At 41.9% G+C, this 21,605-nt stretch overlaps 1 protein-coding gene across 1 annotated transcript in view; it reads right to left on the reverse strand.

Moving 5' to 3' along the window:
• Positions 1–21,605, reverse strand: part of PKHD1 (PKHD1, fibrocystin/polyductin) — a 435,622-nt gene that overhangs the window by 406,149 nt on the left and 7,868 nt on the right. The window contains exons 5-13 of the mRNA XM_023513135.1: positions 19,451–19,508; positions 13,343–13,421; positions 11,769–11,843; positions 10,696–10,760; positions 9,692–9,731; positions 8,760–8,830; positions 6,461–6,562; positions 5,273–5,368; positions 1,794–1,935 (exon numbers count right to left, since the gene is read on the reverse strand). Of these exons, the coding sequence (XP_023368903.1) occupies positions 1,794–1,935; positions 5,273–5,368; positions 6,461–6,562; positions 8,760–8,830; positions 9,692–9,731; positions 10,696–10,760; positions 11,769–11,843; positions 13,343–13,421; positions 19,451–19,508 (728 nt within the window). The remainder of the gene's footprint in view (positions 1–1,793; positions 1,936–5,272; positions 5,369–6,460; positions 6,563–8,759; positions 8,831–9,691; positions 9,732–10,695; positions 10,761–11,768; positions 11,844–13,342; positions 13,422–19,450; positions 19,509–21,605) is intronic.

The raw sequence follows: 21,605 nt of genomic DNA on the forward strand, positions 1-21,605 counted from the left end.
TCTTAATGTTGAAGGTAAATTCTAGGGACCTAATATATATGTGGTTAAGAAACTGATTAAACTACTTAAATAAATACCAAGAATATTTTATGCTTATAACATTTTTAAAAATCTTTGCATCATCAATATAAGAAGTTTTTAAATGTTCCTTTGATACATATGTGTTATTTTTATCTTTAGAAAGAACTTCATATTTAAAAATAGTTTCAAAAAAACTAATAATAATAACTTTTAATAATAACTAATAACCTTTAATAATTTAAAGGTCCACCAATAATTACCAATAAATAATATCCATTTTTTTAATTTAAATACTTTAGATTTTAAAGAGATGTATGATAGAGGGAATGGAAAATGGATTGCTATCTGGTCTGTAGCTCCTCAAAATGTCAGTTAGAGGGGCCTACCCTACAAGTCCTTCCATAGGAGTCAAATATTCTTTTGCCTTTTGAGGTAGTCTGATTCAATTCTTAACAATCTCAAACACACTGAATATAGCTGAAATGTTTTTCTTTGACCATTACTTATGGTCCCCAAAAACTATGATGAAGATGCACTATTAGTTGCTACAACAGACCACAAATTACTGACACTTTTCAATCATAAATTGTGCCAGATGCAGTGACTTATGCCTATGATCCCAGCACTTTGGGAGGCTGAGGCAAGAGGATTACTTGAGGTCAGGAGTTCAATACAAGCCTCAGCAACATCATGAGACATTGTCTCTACAAAAACATTTAAAAAAAAAATAGTAGGAGTGGTGGCAGGCACTTATAGTCTCTGCTACTTAGGAGGCTGAGGCAGGAGGATCACTTGAATCCAGGGGTTTGAGGTTGCACTAAGCTATGATTATGTCATCTCAAGCCAGGGCAACTAAGTGAGACTCTGTCTCCAAAAAATAATGAAAATAAAATACCATAAATTGGGGTTAAATGCTTAGTTACAAAGGCTTCAGGAGATAGTCTTCTGTTCACAGATTACTATCCCTACTTGGCTTTTTCAATAATTGTCTCAACAGGGAACAAAGTTTCTCATTGCACAATTAAGTTGAGATCTAAAATGGTAAAATCTTTGAAGAAGACGGCAGATGGGCTGAAGTTCACACTCAGGGTCATGACCAGCCTCTCTGAGAAGGGTTTCTAAGGGGAAAAGGGGTCTATCTCTTAATAAAGGATCCATTCCTCAATATACATGCTGAGAGCACATAAAGAAAATAGCATGTACATAATTCTCAAACTTTTATATTTTTAAGCTTACTATAGTAAACTAGAAATATGACTGCATCCTTAAAACATTCAAAAGACCCAAAACTAAGCAGAAAAATCACAATCACAGTGCAGAAAGAGCCCATCAGAGCTTCCTCTGCTGTAAACCAGCTTCAGCCCTGGGAGGTTAAGGGAAAATTCTAGTGTCTTTCTTTGGCATCAGCCAGATACTAGTTTTACCTTTTAATCATGTACTTGCCACAAGTTCTGCTCAGTCATCTAACATGTGTCCTGGCCTAGTCAGCTCAATGACAATTGATAATTGATAATCCAAAGCCCCAAAGCAGCTTGTAAACTAAGTTGTAAAAAATATAAACTTTGTACATGGATCAAAATTTGTCTATGCACCTACATAGGTCACTAGGGTGACCATCACTGGTGGAGTCACTGTCAAAACTCTTGTTGTTGAACTGCCTGGTGTTACACCTTCGCCCCAGGAAGTCTCTCCTTGTCTGTATCCTAACCTTATCTGTACCGAGCCTAGTAAAGATGCCTTTGCCATGGACTCCCACTTTGCCTACAACATACCTAAAAGGTTGTCCTGCCTTTGACCAAAATCCAGATGGAGAACTGGCATTAGGGACAATCTGCCACCTGTACCCAGGGGTGGCTTCCGTCAGGGCCAAGCCCTCGGCAGCATCTCCAACTTCAAACAGAAGCCCTCGATTGCCTGTAAGATGGATATATCTCATAAACAACTGAGCGCACCACTCCCCAAATTAGGGAACCACTTGGTTCAAATTATAGAGCAAAAGATGATACAGGGACTATTTATAAAGGGAGTCACCCTGAGAGCTTAAAATAGGACAGCAAATGCAAGAGAAGGATGGACCCCACTTCGGATGTAATTAATTAGTAGAAATGTGTTGATAATTTGATACACCGGCAGGTGCACCTATAGGGGCCTCATACCATAGAGGCATGCGGCCCTGAACAGCGGAGGGGGGAGCCTTTTTATACCATTATTCTGCATAATCATGCATGCTCAGCAAGCTAGCAAGACAGAAGCCAATCACAGCAGTTAGCACAATTCAATACAGCTCAGGGGTTACAAAGTAAGGGTATGTCATAAGGGCTTACCCAATTCAGGGTGGGGGTACATGTTCATAAATCACAAAATACATCACAAATACATTACTTCATGATCATAAGATGAGGGTCACATAGTTTGGGGTACAAACAAGTGTTGGGTAAATTTCCGAGAACAACTTGGGACCTTTTCACCCGGGGCTTTATTTGGAATCCACCCCTCCCTGCATACTTCCTTAATCTCAGGCTGCTTCTTTTCACTTGAGGGGGCTGGGACTAGAAGGCTTAGGAGAGGTTTCCTTTTCAAGAGTAGGGGGCTTTGTTCCCCACTGGTCTTAGGGAGGGGGTCAAGGGCTGGGGGCTTGGTTATTACAAGCTAGACAGAGTAGTCATGTGAAAGACCCTATAGACCACAGCAATGTTTGGGAAGCAGAACGCCTTCCTTGGGATAAGAGTTGCCTCTTGGAAAGAGAGACTGGGTGAGAAATAATAAGGGTGATATTCTCAGAGGACCAGAGAAGAATAGGAAGCCCTTTTTAAGGAGAATGCATTGGGAAGAGAACCAGTCCTGAGCAAATGTGAATGAGCAAATGCCTTGGTGGAGTAAAAGGCAGAGCGTGAGATTGTACGCGTGTGACGTGACTCATCTCTGACTCTCCAGGCCAGAAGTAGACGTCATTACCTTTCAAGGTCCAGTTCAGCCTGGGAAATCTATTCCCTAAAATCCTTCTCCCCAAACGGAAAATTGTCAATCCTTAACATTTTTCCAGCGCCACGGCCTCAATCTGTTGACCTGCACCCGAAGCCAATTACGTGGCACACGATGACGTGTGCTACTCTGTGACATTTAAACCATGTTGTATTGATTTGTGTTTCCTATTAAGCCAACCCCGAAGCCAAAGGCACAGCTGCAATCAGTGCTGGATCCTAACTTGGGTTGAAAGTAAAAGTGCTGTAATTCTTTAGCTGTGAGTTCGGGTTTCAGCTCTGCCCTTCAGGTCTCAGAGCCCAGGGTAGCTCTGAGAAAACGCCCCTTGTGTCTTCATTTTCTGGTGCATCAAAATGGGACTAATAATAAATACAGCTAATACATTGGGACTGCGGGAAAAATACACAAGGGCTGTCCGGAAAGTATCCAGCCAGGCCTGTCTCTGTTTTTCATATTACCTGGCTGGATACTTTCCAGACAGCCTTCACATACCTACTCAGACAACCTGAAACATACATACCAAGTGCTTGATAAAGAGAACTTATGATAATTTTTATTAAACTATTACTGTTGTTCCTCAATAATTCCTGAAAGGGCCAGGTAGGTATTGGAATAAGCAGAAAAACTAAGAGCCTGTTTTAAGAATGTTACTTTGAACCAGAATGTCTCAACCTGCGAGCTCCTGGCGTTTTAGGCTGGGTCACTGTCGCGAGCAGCGGTCCTGTGCAGCACAGAATGTTCACAGTATTCCTGGTCTCTCCTCCCAGTACCTGTCAGTATCGCCCCCGCCACCCCAGGTGTAACAGCCAAAACTGTTCTCAGACATTACCAAATGCCACCCCGCCCAGGGACAAAAGTCGCCCCCAGTGGAGAACCACCGCTTTCCATAGTCATCGGAAGCTGGAAGCAGGAGCAGGGCTCCGCTTCCACAGAAGAAACGTCAAGAGCTCTTCATAAAGGGCGCTGCTAACTGTCAAACCAGCTGCATTTCGGAAATTACCCTGCCGCTACCCAAGGAAATGCTCAGAGGGGAGCAGACTCCCTATTTCCTGACAGGAAACACACCTTCTCTCGATTACATGTTTCAGTGGTTTTATTTCCTCAGATGGCAGCTATCCCTAAATAAAAACTGCACTCTGGGAACTGGAGAATTCTCAAGCCAAAGCTTTGCACGGATTTTCACACCTGAATGGCCTTTCTTTAGAAAGGGCTTCTTCCCCTAGGGGGCCGCTTTCCCGTGGGTGCTGAGCCTCGGAGCTGCCTCTGGCCACTTGCAGTTTAATCAGTAAGAGCCTCCTCCACGGCCGCGCAGCCTGTGGTTCCAGGAGGGATAGCACGCTAACTGCGCGCAATCCCTACAGACAGTTCTAATGGTTAGCAGAGAAGCGTTCCAGTGCTGTGCGTTTAATTTGCAGCAATGAGGTGGAAGCTTTAAACAGGGGACAAGTGGAATCTGCTCCCCTGCCTCCTCCATTTCTGCCCACTTCAGACATAAACCAGTGGCAACATCACAAGACATCACAGGGAGAAACAACATTTAAATGCACCCCATGGTGCCCCATTCCCAGCCTTGTCTGAAGCTGTGGTTATGAGCACAGCTGAGCAGCTCCCAGGCTCCTGTACTCTCAGACCAAGGCGTGCAACTGACCCAGCCAATGGAGGGAGGCAACTGGGGGGTGGGGGTATCTTCCAATCACTGGATCCTGGTCTCCACTGAACCCCACCAGCTGAACGTCTGGCTAGAGCTAGGGATGCAAAGTTGCTAAGGGTCTGAATAAATCTGAGAGCCTTCCTGATGAGAAAACCTTGACAAGCTCTGAGCCTGTAGCTCAAGGGCCTAGGGTGCCAGCCACATACACCAGAGCTGGCGGGTTCAAATCCAGCCTGAGCTCACCAAACAATAATGACAGCTACAACCAAAAAATAGCGAGGCGTTATGGCAGGCGCTTGTAGTCCCAGCTACTTTGGAAGCTGAGGCAAGAGAATCACTTAAACCCAAGAGTTGGAGGTTGCTGTGAGCTATGATGCCACAGCACTCTATCCAGGGTGGAACCTTGAAGGTCTATCTCAAAAAAAAAAAAAGAAAAGAAAAGAAAAGACAAGAAAGAAAGAAAAAGAAAACCTTGATAATGGTGCCATGCCCTGAGAGCTTACTGAGCTAACCAAATAGCTGAGACAGAATCAAAACATTTTTATTTCTATTTACCAACCCCTCCTGATTAGAAGTATAACTAGAAAGTTCTTTGACTACTCCTGGTTATTTCCTTACCTGCTTGAGGAGCAGTGAGCCTGGCATCTTTTCCTGGAGCCCTAGTGGTACATTCAATCTTCCTGGGAGACACACGTCTGATATCACATGGAATGCCTAAGGAGAATAAAAAAATTCATACACACAGTATGCATGTGATGTACTTATAGGTACAGAGAAAGACTGAAGTAGGCAGGCTCCTATTCTATGGCAAAGGGCTGGAGGTAGACAGAATAGCAAAAGTTGTCACCCCAATTGCAGGAGGCAAGGAAAGGCAGCAGGCAGAGCTGCAGTGCACAGGGCAAGTGTAGTAATGGGAGGGAAAGCCACGTGAAGCAGTGCCCTCCCCTGGGGATGCACTGAACCCCTCGGCGTGGAAGCTAAATAGGTCTCGAGAGTCAGGACACTCTCCTGCAGCCTTTGTGTCACCACTAAAGGACAATCTCATCCAACAAGACAAAAGGTCCTAGACAGGTCCACAAAAGGGCTTGCCAAGGGGGCATTGCAGAAGAGTCTGCATAGCAAATGACCGCTCACTCCTGCCTATGAAGAAGAAGACAGAGGCTCATGAAGGGTCATTTTTTAGTACAAATGGGCCTTTGTAAAGAGGCAGCTATACTTTTTCTTTCTCTTCCCCCCCAAGATAGGGACTGCTGAGGGAATTGCCCATGCACTGTGAGCACGTCTGCAGGACCTCCTATTCCCATTATATTTGCAGAGGGTCAAGAATAAAGTTACACCTGTTCTCAGCCAAACAAGTAAGAAAGCACAGAGCAGGGTGGCATGATAAGTTAGAAAGGGCAAAGGGAGGAGGGAATGGGTGGAGGGAGGGGGGTTGGAGGGATCAGTTCTGAGGTTTATCTTATAGGGGTACAGGTGAATCTTTCTAAGAGTAGAATGTGAACGTTTTAAAGCAATAACTGAGAAAATGACATGAAGGCTGTGTTGAGCAGTTTGATGGAAGTATTTCAGATTGCATGTGAAAACCCCACACTGTACCCCAGAAGTGCATTAATGTACATAGTTACCATTCAATAAAAAATAAATAAATAAATAAATAAAGGTTTAGTAATCTAAAAAAAAAAAAAAAAGTTAGAAAGGGCAATGATTGCCCCCCGCCCCACCCCACACTCCTCATGCTGTGAGAAATACAGTAACTCCTGCAGCATTTAACATATGAACTATTTTCAGCCATTTCAACAGAGTTACCTGCAATAGTAACTTGGGCAGAGTTGTCAAAGAAGTCTCCTGTAATTGTGATGTCTGTTCTTCCCCCAAGGCTCCCAGTTTCTGGTAACACAGATAACACTTCTGCAAGAGGTTTAAAAAAATAAAAAAAGTAAGCTTCCAAATATAGACCAGAATATGACCCAGATAATACTATACTAATAGATGCTATCAATAATTTATTTCTTACTTTAACCCTCTAAAGTCCAGCAACAGTTGGAATTTTTTATCTAGGAATAGCTATTTTAAAATGCACATAATAAGAAAAGAACTGGAAAATATATTACGCAGGATCAATATTTGGAAACAAGGAGAAATGTACAGTCACTCATGGTATCAGTAAAAGCTCCTGCATACCAAACTGTTTTCTTTGGAAATCTCGTCTCCGGATCTCAAGGACTCTATTTGCATGTCAGGGAACAGGCAGTTACACTGCACGGAGCAAGCAAATGTGGATATCCTGGGAGAGGCCTCAGTTCACTCATATGAATCTACAGTTCATTCTAAGTAGAAGAAGGAACTGTGGGCAGTGCCCTCTCCCTCATCCCCATGCTGAGCGCTCCTTCCCCCATGCAGTCCTCCCCACTTACCCAGCTCTTTCATGCTGCACCTGATTGTCTGAAGTCCCCATAGTCGTAAGTCACATATCCCCAGAAATTTAACTTTATCTCATCCCTTCTTCTCTAATGATCAAATTTTGACAGTTCTAAGTTGCATCCCTTCCAGGGGAAAGAGGAACTGTCTTCTCTAAAGGTACAAAAAGGCTAATTATGACTGGTTTTGCCTTACAATATAAATCATATGAGGATGTTTTATAAGGCCATTGCCCGTGAGACAACCCAGAGGTGATACGGGTAGGCAAGGATTGATCCCTTCCACTCAAATAGCAAAATTCACCACTAATAATAATGGCCCCTGTCTTTTAACCTACTATTTTACATTTCTCTGTACACTGACATAGAAATTCTGTACCCAAATTCTCTTCATGCAGAGATTAACACATTCTTTTGATACACATTCAAAATTACATAGACTACAGACCAAATAATTTATGAAGCACTGAAACGTTTCACATAGTTGTAGACATTATATAATTCTTCTCACTATCCCCAGAATACCTACTACATAGCATTATGGGTATAGAGTTGAATACGGAATAGTTTCCGTCCTGAAGGAAAACTGGCATGGTAAAGACAGGCAGTGAGCATCCCCGAGTCACAGACATCCAGCTGACATATGACTCGTACTTACAAACAGAGGCTATTACAGGTAAATGTCCTTGTTCCAACTTACATACAAATTCAACTTAAGAACAAACCCACAGAACCTATCTCATGCATAACCCAGGGAGTGCCTGTACAAAAAGCTATAATGATAATACTTTAGGTTTGCAAAATCAGAGAGCGTATATGAAAGAACAGAGACGTTTAAGAGTGGGGTGGGGTGTGGAGGAGTAGAACACAATTTCTAGAGATCACATCTGGTTTGAGTCCTAGGGAGGCATTAGAACTGGCCTAGTGAAGGGGAGAATGAGAAGGCGTCCGGAGCAAGCGTGGCCTGAGTGTGGAGAGAGGAAATTGTGCTGCACATGTGAGCGTTGCTGGAGTATGGAAGAGAAAGACGTGGAACAGAAGATCCGAAGCTTGGCCATTTCTGTAGAGATGTCTGGTTCTTATAAGCCAAGCAAAGGGTTGTGGAGCTCTCAGGAGAGTCTTTCCAGAAGATTTCGGCTCTTTATCACCACGTTGCACACACATTTGACAGCAGAGGAAAGAGACACTGAGTTGTTGACGGTGTACAGCAAGGCTGACTTGAGTAAGTGTTCAGCAGCTGCGACAAGATCCAGATTAAACAGCAGGTGCGCTGATGGAAGGATTCCTGTCCCCTGGTCTCCAGGGGCCTGCTTGTGCCGGGCACCAGGGTGAAGAGCGGGACAGTATTGTAGAGTGACTTCTGTGGGGTTTAGTGTCCCTTTCTTAGTAACATTGTGTCTTCCGGGCTTCTTCATGTACAGCAAGGCTCTGGGGTCTGGCCGCAGCCCAGGTGCCCCACCTTGCACACCAGATAGGACTTTGAAAAGAGGGAGAAGAAAGCCAGATGTGTGTCTCCCATCCTCAGGCTGCAGCAAGGACCAAGCCTTAGCCTCAGATTCCATACTTGTAAGGACAGCTTAAGTTTTCCAAGATCATAGAGAAATGGCAAAAAGGAAGGGAAGGCAGGTGCCACACTGAACGAGGCGTGAAGGAAGAGATGAGAAGTCCAGGGTAAAGGAAAATGATACCTGAGTGTGTCTGGTACAGGAAAAGCTCTTGCTTGGCGCTGATCAGCCATGCGCTCTTGTCAACCATGGACCTGCAAAAAAGGCAAAGCTGTGTTTTGGATGAAAACATCCTCTGGGATTACTTTTTTTTTTTTAATTAGCCACCTAAAAGGAAGATTGTGAACTAACCTCTATTGATCTTTAGAACAGTTGGGATACCAGCTGCCTTCGATAACTATACAAACGGAACAAAGTTCATGTTTTGATCCACAAAATTATTATGTGGGAATAACACCTGCTTCACAAAGCATTGGAAACATTAAATGAAAGTATGGCTGTGAAAGGGCCTGGTCCTGAGTTGGCCTATGGTCAGTACCACTGAGTATACATTAGCTTTATTCCTCCCACAGTGAAGCAGGTGGGGGGATCTCCATATTTTTACCTTTATATATACAGGTACTATGTCACTATCATCACAATGAAGTTAATATCAGCTTAATAATGCACTTTTTAAGGAAAACATTAGACAAATTATATAGTGGCGGGATAGAAGGTAAGGAATACAGAATCCTAATTTATCTCTCCAAAGCTTATTGAAGTTTGACCCCTTTCCAAGCTTGAAGAAGGTACATCCTGGATGGCACAGGGCATTCCTGAATCCACGCTCCTCATCATGAGACATGTGTGACAGTTTCAGATCTACAATACTTTTAGATTACTTAAGAAGCAATTCTCGAAATTCGGTACCATCACCCTACTGAAACACACTGCCTACAGATGTGTGCATAAGACACAATTATATTCATCCAAGGAAAAGAATGTGGTTTCCTTATACGATTCTGTTTGTGTGTGTGTGTTAGAAATTTTCCATTATAAAAGGAAAGTAAGCAAGATGGGAGAGAAACGATGTAAAACAAAGACAAATTTACCTACTTCTAGCCCCAGTTACTTACTTTCCCTTGTTAAATACTGAGAAACTAACATTCTGGGAGCCTGTAACATAAAGAAACAGACATTAATGCAGGAATCTGCAGGAATCTCCTGGGTCAAGCCACTGCTACCATAAATCCAAGGACTCTGGGTCATTATGAAAGTGTTAAGATACACAAAAATCACGAAATATAAAATCCGTGCAGACAGAAACAAATGAAGTCTTCCCAACAAAATCGATAAGCTGAGCAAGATGAAACTTGCACAGCTGAATCAGAAAGTACGCTGTCAACCCTGTTTCCTCGAAGTGAAATAATGGACCTTAACACGGTCCGTCTCAAAACTTTAATAGTGATCTACATATCATCAGGTTACTGCCCGAACCTGTGATTTTTTGATAGTGCCCAAAATAAATACCCCACAGGCTTAGTACAATTAGCAAAGTGGACTTGCCAGAATAAAAGGACAAATGTGGCATTGGGTAGCAGGTAAGAGTCAAGGCTTAGAGTGACACTGACATGATACGAACCCTGACCCATCAGTTCCCAGCTTCAGTTTGATCACCCATAATGTGATGTCACAGGCATGATGTGAAGATTAAATTAGTTTACAGATGAGCTGCTTTATATAATGTTTTTCAGGGAGTTCTCAAGTGGTAGTTATAATTATTATTCTCATGAGAACCAATTCTTGCAATTTTTTCTGGAAGACATGGATAAGACTAAAATCGGCTTGGCGCCTGTAGCTCAATGGTTAGGACACCAGCCACATGCACAAGGGCTGATGGGTTTGAACCTGACCTGTGCCTGCTAAAAACAAATAAACAAACAAAAATAGCCTGGTGTTGTGGCAGGCACCAGTAGTCCCAAGTATAAGGAGGCTGAGGCAAGAGAATTGCTTGAGCCCAAGAGTTTGAGGTTGCTGTGAGCTGTGACACCACAGCACTCTACCCAGGGCAACAAAGTGAGAGGCTGTCTCAAAAACAAAACAAAAAAGATTTTAAAATCACGTTACTCCTCTAACAGACCAATGTAGTTGCCTTCCACACAGCACTGCAGAGTCCCAAGGCCTCGGTCTTCCTGAATGGGATAGCTAAGGAGAGAACAAACCAGGGTGAGAATTGCCAGACAACTCAAAAGTTCTGACTCTAATCAGGAAAGTAAGAAATAAGAGAAATGTCAAATGAGTCAGAGAAAACAGTAGATGTGGAAGGTACAGTGAGCTCCTGGGGTAAATGCTTAGGGTAATCCTGGAGTTGCCACCAACACGTAGGCTACCAGCAAAACAGACAGTGTGAGAGACAAAATTTAACTTACTCCTAAATGCCATTGGGTCCTTTCTTTCCAAACTCTGTTCAATGACAAGCATAGCAAAACCCTTTACTCCTCTCCCCAAATATCTGTTATCAAATGTGAGCTCCAAACAAGACAATCCTGAGCAAATAAACCAAAGAAACCATGATGGAGAGTTTGACTCTACTACACACTACTCTCAAAAAGCTAAACTACAAAGTATATTCTTATACTGGCTTCAAAGAAAAGTTAATCCACCCAGTCCCAAGTGAAGTAAAAACTCCAGCAAAAAGTTGGTTATCTGAACTACAGCACAAAAACATTGTCCCCCCCTTTGGCTAGTTATTAAAGTATGGTGAATAAGTGCATGAACTCTGGGACTGGTTAGTCAGACAAAGTTCAAATCCCAGTTCTCCCAATTGCTCTTTGTGGACCTTTAGGAAAATACTTAATTTCCCTGGGCCTCAGTTTCCTAAACTGTAATATGAGACTAATAACCATACATATTTGCAAGATTATTAGATGACTTAAACCTAAGGTACTGGAATAGGTCTTGACCTATGTTAAGCCCAGGAAGTACTAGCTATTTGTTTTTAAAGCTATTTGTTTTAGAATCCACTTAAATATGCATTTTGAATCAATTCCTGTATCTTTTTCAGTAACTCTAAAGATAAAGCACTGATTTACATTAAAAAATAGATGTGTGCGTATGCACGTTTGTGTGTGTGTGTGAGAAAGAGAGAGAAAGTATGTGTGCATGTTTGTGAAGAACTTAAATTCATAGACATTTGCAAGAAAAGAAACTCACCGGCTTCCTGTCTGCCTGTTTACAAGAGAACAAGGAGTCACCCATTTGTCTTCCTGAGCTTCCAAGATCAATGGGCTAGATAAAAAAATTAAAACAAAAGACATGGATCACAGTGAAATTCCCTGACAAAACACAGAGAAAACCTAATCATGAAGGTTCCCTTCTAGATTTACTATGTACTGTTAGAGGTGGCTAAAGGTTGTGCCCTGGGGGATGTCAGGTCAAATTCTCAGCAAGAAAGAAGGGTGCCCATGGCCCATATTGTCACACTACAGAGGAAGCAATTTTTCCCCATAAAATCTTCATCATTTCCACACTGGCTATATTGGAGCTATACTCTAGGGGTGTCCAACCTTTCTTCTTATCTGCCACACATTGGAAAAAGGAGTTGTGTTGGGATACATATTTAATACATAAATACTAACACAAGCAGATGAGCAAAAAGAATGCCCATGCATAATTTTCCTGATATCCAACACCACAGATAAGCTAAACAGTCCTCACATAATCTGCATGAGGCGCGGAGGCCGCAGGTTGGGTACCCCTGGGCCTATGCAGAGTTATTGTGGAGTTTATGCCTTTATTCCCCCTTTTCAAAGCATAGGTCCCAGACCAATGCTGAGATGGATCTAAGTAGTAAATATGGCATACTGTCAAGGATATACTTGGGGTTTCTATCTTCCACACAAAGAGTAATTTTCTTTTAAGACAAATTGGCATTACTTAAGGTCAGAAATGTAGATCCTGAGAGTAATCAAATCAAATCACAAGTTACAATTACATTAACAGAGTTTGCTGATAAATAGGGCAGAATCAGAGAGATGGAGCAGAAGAGAACCACTGACCCAGCCATGCAGGAGTGAAGGAAAAATCAACCACAGCATGGAGAAGCTTTGCAGCTGAGCATATAGTGAGATTATGTTCCCTCTACAAATCCTCAGTATAATTGTTTCATTTGTTGAATAATCACAGTAGCTTAGAGATTTCCACAAACTCCACAGTTTCAGTACTTTCCATCTTATTCTCCTCTCGCCCAACTATAGATGATTTACTAGTGATGCTTTCCACTTAACAAGTCTCCAGTGAAGAAAGCCATGCTGACATCCTAATTATCCCCAGGAAACATTAAAAGCTCGATGGCTTTTAGTACCTGTATCCACGTTTTCCTCTGATCCCACTAATAGAATTTCTAAAATGCACAAATGGATAACAACCAAGCAGGAAAGTCATAATGGGCTTTGGGGTTTACGTGTTATTTTATAAAGAGTTTATTTCAGCCTGAGAAATAAGAGGAGGAAGGGTAAGAATTGAAAAGGAAAATCTGCAGACGTGATTACAGTACATTTCACACTGAGCCCAGAGTGACTAGTTGTCAGTAAATAAATGGACCAACTTAATCGACCAGTTGCAATTACATTAACAAAGTTTGCTGAAGCCCAGCTCACCAGGGACCATAAACTGCGAAGAGAAACATAGCAATTCTGTGCCAACTGCTTACAATTTATTGCTACCAGGGAAGCTAATCCCGGGAAGCCTGCTGGCCTATTCATACCTAGAAATGAACACATGCTTACCTATCAATGTACTCAGCGTCAACATCGAAGGTTTCTAATTTCCCAGTGATAATCCAGCCATGCACATGTATTAGTTCTCCTGTTTTAAGAAGAATTTTTAAAATTTAATGTAACGTAACTCAAAGAAATGGTTTCTTTTTGCTTGTGTATTCCCAGTATGGCAAAGGTTGTCCTGACCCAGAAAATTAACACTTCTTAAAAAACTGTACAATAGCAAGGTCAGCAGTGTGATGAAGTCATCAAGATTACACCATCAAAAGGCTAAAATAACCAATGGTTTCAATCATGGACTTAATTGTCTATGCATAGAGCATAGAAGGAAGAATAGGTCTTCTTGACAGTCTAATAAAGCAAGAGGATTCCAGGAAGAGGGGCCAGTTTCTATACACTGCCCAGTTCCGTTCTACTGGCTCTGTGTAGACCCCTCACCCATGTGGGATTTGAGAACAATGTGCCTTGGGGTGCTCCACACTCCAGACTTTCCTCCGGAAGCTTGCTAAAATGAACATGTGATATGAAGCATGATCTGCTTGCCTCAGGGATCCTGAACTCTTTTCCACATCTCAAAGTACAAAAAATAAAAATCACAAATGACCCAAATGGATAGGAACTAAACAAGGACATAACACAGCAGGAGAGTTACAGGCCAAAGGATGGACAATTGGCACATCTTACTCATTTAACAAACACACTTGTGTTCAAATATAGGACAAACTGGGAATCTGCACAGAGCTAGTGTCTGCCTTACCCACTGATATATAACCACATCTACCCCTGGGTCTTCTCTCTGTACTGGTCCATGGCCTGTTAGGAACAGGGCCTCATAGTAGGAGGGAAGTGGCAGGTGAACAGCCAAGTTCATCTCTATTTATAGCCACTCCCCATTGATTGCATCACTACCTAAGCTCTGCCTCCCATCAGATCAGGAACAGCATTAGATTCTCATAAGACTGCAAACCCTACTGTAAACCTCGAGTGTGAGGGATCTAGGTTGCATGCAATAATCTAATACCTGATGATCTGAGGTGGAACCGAGGTGGTGAAGCTAATGCTAGGACTGTCTAGTTAAAAACAAGCTCAGGGCTCCCACTGATTCTACATTACGGTGAATTGTATAATTATTTCACTGTATATTACAATGTAATAATAATAGAAATAAAGTGCACTTCAATCATCTTTAAGCCATCCCCCCTCCTGCCACCCAATCCATAGGAAAATTGTCTTCCATGATGCCAGAAGGTTGCAACCGCAGTTCTATGTGACTTCCAGGGATTTCCATTGGGTGGAAAGTTTCTCTTTAATATACTCTAACAAGAATGGGATTGCAATTTCTTAAACTGATAGAGGCCTTCTACAGCAAACCCACAGTCAATATTATATTGAATGGAGTCAAGTTGAAATCATTTCCACTCAGATCAGGAATGAGGCAAGGTTGCCCATTGTCTCCATTGCTTTTTACCATTGTAATGGAAGTCTTAGCCACCACAATCAGGCAAGGAAAAGTGATCAAGGGTATCCATATAGGGTCAAAGAGATCAAACTTTCACTCTTCACAGATGACATGATTGCATATCCTGATTGCACCAGGAAATCTACTACAAAACTCTTAGAAGTGATCAAGGAATATAGCAGCATCTCAGGTTACAAAATCAGCACTTGTAAATCTGTAGCCTTTATATATACCAACAATAGTCAAGCTGAAAAAAAAAACAGTCAAGAACACTATTCCGTTCACCGTAGTGCCAAAGAAGATGAAATATTTGAGAGTTTACCTAAAAAAGGATGTGAAAGATCTTTATAAAGAAAACTATGAAACTCTAAGAAAAGAAATAGCTGAAGATGTTAACAAATGGAAAAACATACCATGCTCATGGCTGGGAAGAACTGACATTGTTAAAATGTTCCTACTATCCAAAGCAATATACAATTTTAATGCAATCCCTGTTAAAGCTCCACTATCATACTTTAAAGATCTCAAAAAAATAATACTTCATTTTATATGGAATCAGAAAAAAACTCGAATAGCCAAGACATTACTCAGAAATAAAAACAAAGCAGGAGGAATTATGCTACCAGACCTCAGACTGTACTATAAATCAATAGTGATCAAAAAAGCATGGTACTGGCACAAAAACAGAGAGGTAGATATATGGAACAGAATAGAAAACCAAGAGATGAACCCAGCTACTTGCCATTATTTGATCTTTGACAAGCCAATTAAAAACACTCAGTGGGGAAAAGATTCCCTATTTAACAAATGGTGCTGGGTGAACTGGCTGGTGACCTGTAGAAGACTGAAACTGGACCCATACCTCTCACCATTAACTAAGATAGACTTAGACATGAACTATAAAATATAAGACATGAAATATAAACTATAAAATATAAAACTTAAGACATGAAACTATAAAAATACTAGAAGAAAGTGCAGAGAAAACTCTTGAAGAAAAAAAAAAACTCTCGAAGAAATTGACCTTGGTGAATATTTTATGAGGAGGACCCCCTCCCCCCAGCAATTGAAGCAACATCAAAAATATACTACTGGGACCTGATCAAACTGAAAAGCTTCTGCACAGGCAAGAACACAGTAAGTAAAGCAAGCAGGCAGCCCTCAGAATAGGAGAAGATATTTGCAGGTTATGTCTCCGACAAAGGTTTAATAACCAGAATCCACAGAGAACTCAAACATATTAGCAAGAAAAGAATAAGTGATCCCATCTCAGGGTGGGCAAGGGAATTGAAGAGATACTTCTCTGAAGAAGACAGGTGCATGGCCTACAAACACATGAAAAAATGCTCATCATCCTTAATCATCAGAGAAATGCAAATCAAAATGACTTTGAGATATCATCTAACTCCAATAAGATTAGCCCACATCACAAAATCCCAGAACCAGAGATGTTGGTGTGGATGTGGAGGAAAGGGAACACTTCTACATTGCTGGTGGGAATGCAAACTAATACGTTCCTTTTGGAAAGATGTTTGAGAACACTTAGAGATCTAAAAATAGACCTGCCATTCAATCCTACAATTTCTCTACTAGGTATATATCCAGAAGACCAAAATCACATTATAACAAAGATATTTGTACCAGTATGTTTATTGCAGCCCAATTCATAATTGCTATGTCATGGAAGAAGCCCAAGTGCCCATCGACCCATGAATGGATCAACAAATTGTGGTATATGTACACCATGGAATATTATGCAGCCTTAAAGAAAGATGGAGACTTTACCTCCTACATGTTTACATGGATAGAGCTGGAATATATTCTTCTTAGCAAAGTGTCTCAAGAATGGAAGAAAAAGTATCCAATGTACTCAGCCTTACTATGAAACCAATTTATAACTTTCTTGTGAAAGCTATACCCAATTATAGCCCAAGAAGAAAAGGGAAGGAAGAAGAGGGGGAGGATGGTTGAAGGGAGAGTAATTGGTGGCACCACATCTACAGTGCATCTTACAAGGATACATGTGAAATTTACCAGGTGTAGAATATAAATGTCTGAACACAATAACTAAGAAAATGCCATGAAGGCTATGTGAATCAGTTTGATGAAAATATTTCAAATTGTAATAAAACCAGCACATTGCACCCCATGATTTCATTAATATATACAGCTATGATTTAATTTAAAAAAGAACAGGATTGCAGGCCTTGGCAGCTGCCTGTCAGCAAGGTGCACCCTCCATGCCACACCCACATCCACTGCCCACAGGAGTTGGGACAGGCATCTAAAGGAGCCCCCATCTCAGAGTTTGGGAGTCCCTACCAAATGCCGCATGAGCTAGTAACTTCTATATTTGAAAAGCACCTAGACTCAGTCCTGCGGAACTGCACAAGACAAAGTTTCAAGCAAACACAACACAGCAAGGTGATGTAGTTAAAATTTACCACCAAATCCCACAACTATTTGGAAACATGTGCCTCGCAAATAACTGAAGAATTTGTTCATCGATACTGTGATCAGCTACTACCACAGACAATGTGTAGAGATGAGAGAGGTGTTGGTTACTGAAGGAAAACCTCAAAAAATGGGAGAGGAATGGGCACTGATAGGGCTCCTGAGGTCGCTGGATATAGAAAAATTGAGTCTTTTCACAGACACTTGAGGCCACAAAGAGCACTAACAGTAAGTTGATTGTGTTGTAGTACAAAGAACTGACTTTCCTCTGCAGCCAAAGGATGACTTGCACTAAAACAATAAGAAGCTTTCAGGAGGTATGCAGCCACTTACAGGTGGCTGGGTAGAAAGAATGGAAACTAACAATTTAGACAAAAGTCATAGTGTTGGCAGGAGCCTGGAGTCTCAATTCCTCCGTTACTGCTAAAAATGGGAAAAATAATTCTTTCTAACTTTAGTAGAACTAAAGAATCAACTCCCTAGCTTCCATGAGCATGTCATGCCTTCTGGCTTTGGTAGGCACAGTTTTACAGAAAGTAGGAATTCAAGTGAGTTTTCTTTGGTTTCTAAACAGACAGCCAACCAAGGCTGACACATGGCCAAGCCAGATCATGGTGTTAGAAGAATCTGCGTCATGGTGAAGGACTGTTAACCACATATAGAAACCCAACAACTCTCTCCTGTCCCCACCACCTCCTCCATTTCCCCGGCTGCTATTCTGGGCAGCCTTCCCAAACGAAAGGAGAGTAGTCATCCGGGAAGTGATTGCAAAGATGCAGCCGTGTTGCTCCTGCCTGGAGGGACCACTCCAACCAGGCCAGCCACCAGTATTTCCCCCAGAAGGTGGAGGTGACAGCATGCAGAACTCTAACTCAGTGGACAGAGATGGCCTTGGCAGAGCTGGGTGGGTGAAATACACTTCCACCACCGGGATCTTCCTCACCCCTCACTCTAACAAGACTTCTGCCATCTAAACAGGAGCCTTCTAACACCAGAGTAGCAGGGACCCAAATGTTTACATAGGATTTTCACAGACCACATCTCTTTTTAATAAAACATTATCATGTCATCATGATTCGGACAAATGGGAAGGAACAAATCCATGAAAAATCCACTGAGAAAGATAATACCAAATGCATATGCTTAGGATATAATTTAAACACACATACACATAATTGGTATCTATACACATAAACGCAGAAATGTGCACTTAGTCAATAACTTATTCATTTTGACATTCTTGACTAGTCAAGCCAATCAGAACTAGATCAGTTTATATATGCAAATACAGTCACGCCTAAAACCTTAGCAACTTGTGTTCCCATACTTAACATCATACTGGAAGCCCTGAACAAATGAAAAACCTGAATTAAAAGTAGGAGTTTGCCAAGAATCGACAGCAAATCACATATAATCCTAATTGTGTTTACTACTTAGTTTTAAAAAGACTTGAAAATTCCTAAATCTATTTCTTCATTGCAATCCCTTCTTTTATGTAAATCCCCCAGCTTTACATAATCTTCTCCCCATGCCCGTGGTCTTTCTACTTCTATGCACTCTCTAACTCATAAACAAATCCCCGAGATGAAGGCCAGGTTATGACTTTCCAAGTGGCATCCAACACTACTCTACACAATACAAAACAGGGATTTATGGGTCCTTCTGAATTCTAACTGGGTTCAAAAATCACCTGCACCATTCATTAGCTATATGACTTTAGGCAAATTATTTAACCTTTTGCTACTTCATTTCTTCATCTGCAAAATGGAATTATAAGAGCTCTGAAGTTATCAGGTTTGGGTGAGGGTCTAATAAGATACGTGAAAAGCTGAGAATGGAGCCTGGCACACAGTAAGAGTTTAACAGTGTTTTCTTATTACGGGAATGGTTATAAAGTTACGAGCAATGATAATTTCTATTTCCTCCAGTCTCCAGAATCAAGGCGTCTGATTTTGCTGCCCTCTTTTGCTTTCTGCCTTTGGATTCTTTTTGTTATCAGTGAAGTAATATAGCAAAAGTGCCCAGAGGTGAAACCAAACCAGGTTAAAAATGAACCAACAGTTGACACTCATTTTCAAAATAGCATCAGAGAAAGAGTTTAAATTTTCCCACTTGGAGAGTCCACCCACCTAAGTAGAAGAGTTTGCAATAAGCTTTGGCAAAAAGATTCACAAGTATTCCTATTTTAATACAAGATTTCTTACCTGGAACTCCACTTGATGGATGAACTTGGTAAACAACGGGTGTCTGGGCCTTGGAAAACTGTTTTGAAAATATGATCGGAAGAGAGCATTTCATTAGAATTCCTACAAATGCAAGCACTGCAAACCACTCCTCACAAAGCAAGGAGCATTAGTCTACTGCAGAAAATGGTTGCCCTCTTCCAGTCATCTTCACACCTACTTCTTTTTATCGTCATGTTTCTGTGAAGCACATCTGTCAGATGTTGTTGCATTCCTCCTATGGATGAGTTAAAGGGAATTTGATCAAGGTCACGCAGTTCTCTCTCTGCACCGTATTATCCAAACCTTAGCCAGCCTGTTTCTTCTCTCTGCCCACCAGCCCTACCCAAGGCCACATTTTACCAGAAGGGAAGGAAGGTAAGTAGACCACAATTCAGAATGTCAGTTTTTTAATTCCATCACTGTAATTTGATGTCTTTGGGCCTTATGATTTTTTTTCTAGAGAAAAATTAATTGATTCAATTGGAAGGATTGTAACTTAAATCATTATCAGCCAGCATCTTGGTGGGGATTAGCAAATCCCCATTACAAAATATGGGAAGTTAGATAAGCACTTGGAGAAATGGAAGGTGCTTTGTTGGGAGGGAAATGATTCAAGAGACTCACATCATGGCAAGCAACATTGTTCTTTAAGAAGGTGAAACATGGTGTTGATGGGAGAAGTTGGGGGGCCTGTGAAAGCCTAGTCATGGCTCTCCAAATCATCTTACAATGCCCGCTTTCTGCAAATCACATCAATCTTCTATCATCTGCCAACCACAGCTCCATAAAGGCAGAGACTGCCTGACTCAGTCACTGTTGTGTCCCTATGTCTAGCCTGGTGTGTAGAAGACATTCAAATTTTTGTGAATGGATGGAGTTGCCTGATCCGGGATGACTGATGTGCTTCCTGGCTGGAAGGAGGACAGGGACACAGATTATCCCAGGAATCCCATCTCACCTAAAGGCATCTGGGTTAGTCTAAGGTTAGTGCATTACTTCATCAGGAAACCACACTGGGGCCAGTGTGAATAGACAGCGAAGTGTAAGGATAGACTGAGCAATGAGGCAATGACTCACCCAGGAGAACACCTAATTCCACCTCCCATCACCTCAGCCCCAACCTCCTCCGATGCCGAGACTGCCCACATTCCATACAACCTACAGTGGTTCCCTTTTGCAAAACAAATCAGAGAAGATTGTTTTATTTGGTCTGCTTCCAGCACCCTGGGAGTCCACTTTCCCAGGGAGACTATCACCAAAGAATAACTCCATTGTTAATCAACAGCCCTAATCAGCCATTGAGAACCAACAGTCTTTTCTGTTGGGAACCCATAGACAAAGCTGGTGGTGGCTTATCACGTGTGGGTTTTAAGTATTAATCTGCAGGGCTGGATGTACAGTCTACCATCAAAGCCAATTTCCTCACTTTCTAAAGGAAAACTTAGAAAACAATTGACAGAAAATATGTACAGTCAGAGGGGTCAAAATAAGAATGCTGTGACTTCCTAAGTTGGGAGCTGGCTCTGTTCTTGCCAATAGATAAAGATTAAGGCAGTTCTACACACACCTGCCAAACATTCCATTCCCCTCAGCCTCCCCACAACCCCTGCCCCAGGCCTCCACCTCCCGCTGAGACAGCTTTTACACCCTTGTCATATCCATGGAACTATAGCACAGGAGTCCAGGCAAGCAGAGCCCAGCTTAGGGCCCCATCTCACATGTTAGAAACTGAGGGAGATGGAGCAACCATATTTAAACCAAATGAGGAGGCATACATCTCAATTTCCAACTTGAAATGTAACATCTACCCTTTGGTCTGTAATCAATCCTTCTACTAGAAGTTCATGGGAAATATAGCAATTCCTCAGAGAGCGGTGGGGCAGGCTCAGGCTTAAACCTCAAAAAAGGACTTCACTTGTGATTCTCTCTCGAGCTGACACAACATAAAATGGTACATTTCTAAGAGAAACAGGCCCCTGGTCACCCACCAGGCTAGAGACAAGACAAAGTGAAAAAGTAATGAGCTTCCAAATCAAGCTTCCCGCATGCTGATCCTTGAGCTCAAGGAAGGTCAACAGAGGCAAGACGGGGAAGAGGGAACGCAGCGGATTAGAACGAGAAAGCCACAGCCCCC

The sequence above is a fragment of the Otolemur garnettii genome, unplaced genomic scaffold, assembly GCF_000181295.1.
Source record: "Otolemur garnettii isolate 467f Iridium unplaced genomic scaffold, OtoGar3 scaffold00035, whole genome shotgun sequence".
NCBI classification, from domain to species: Eukaryota; Metazoa; Chordata; class Mammalia; order Primates; family Galagidae; genus Otolemur; species Otolemur garnettii.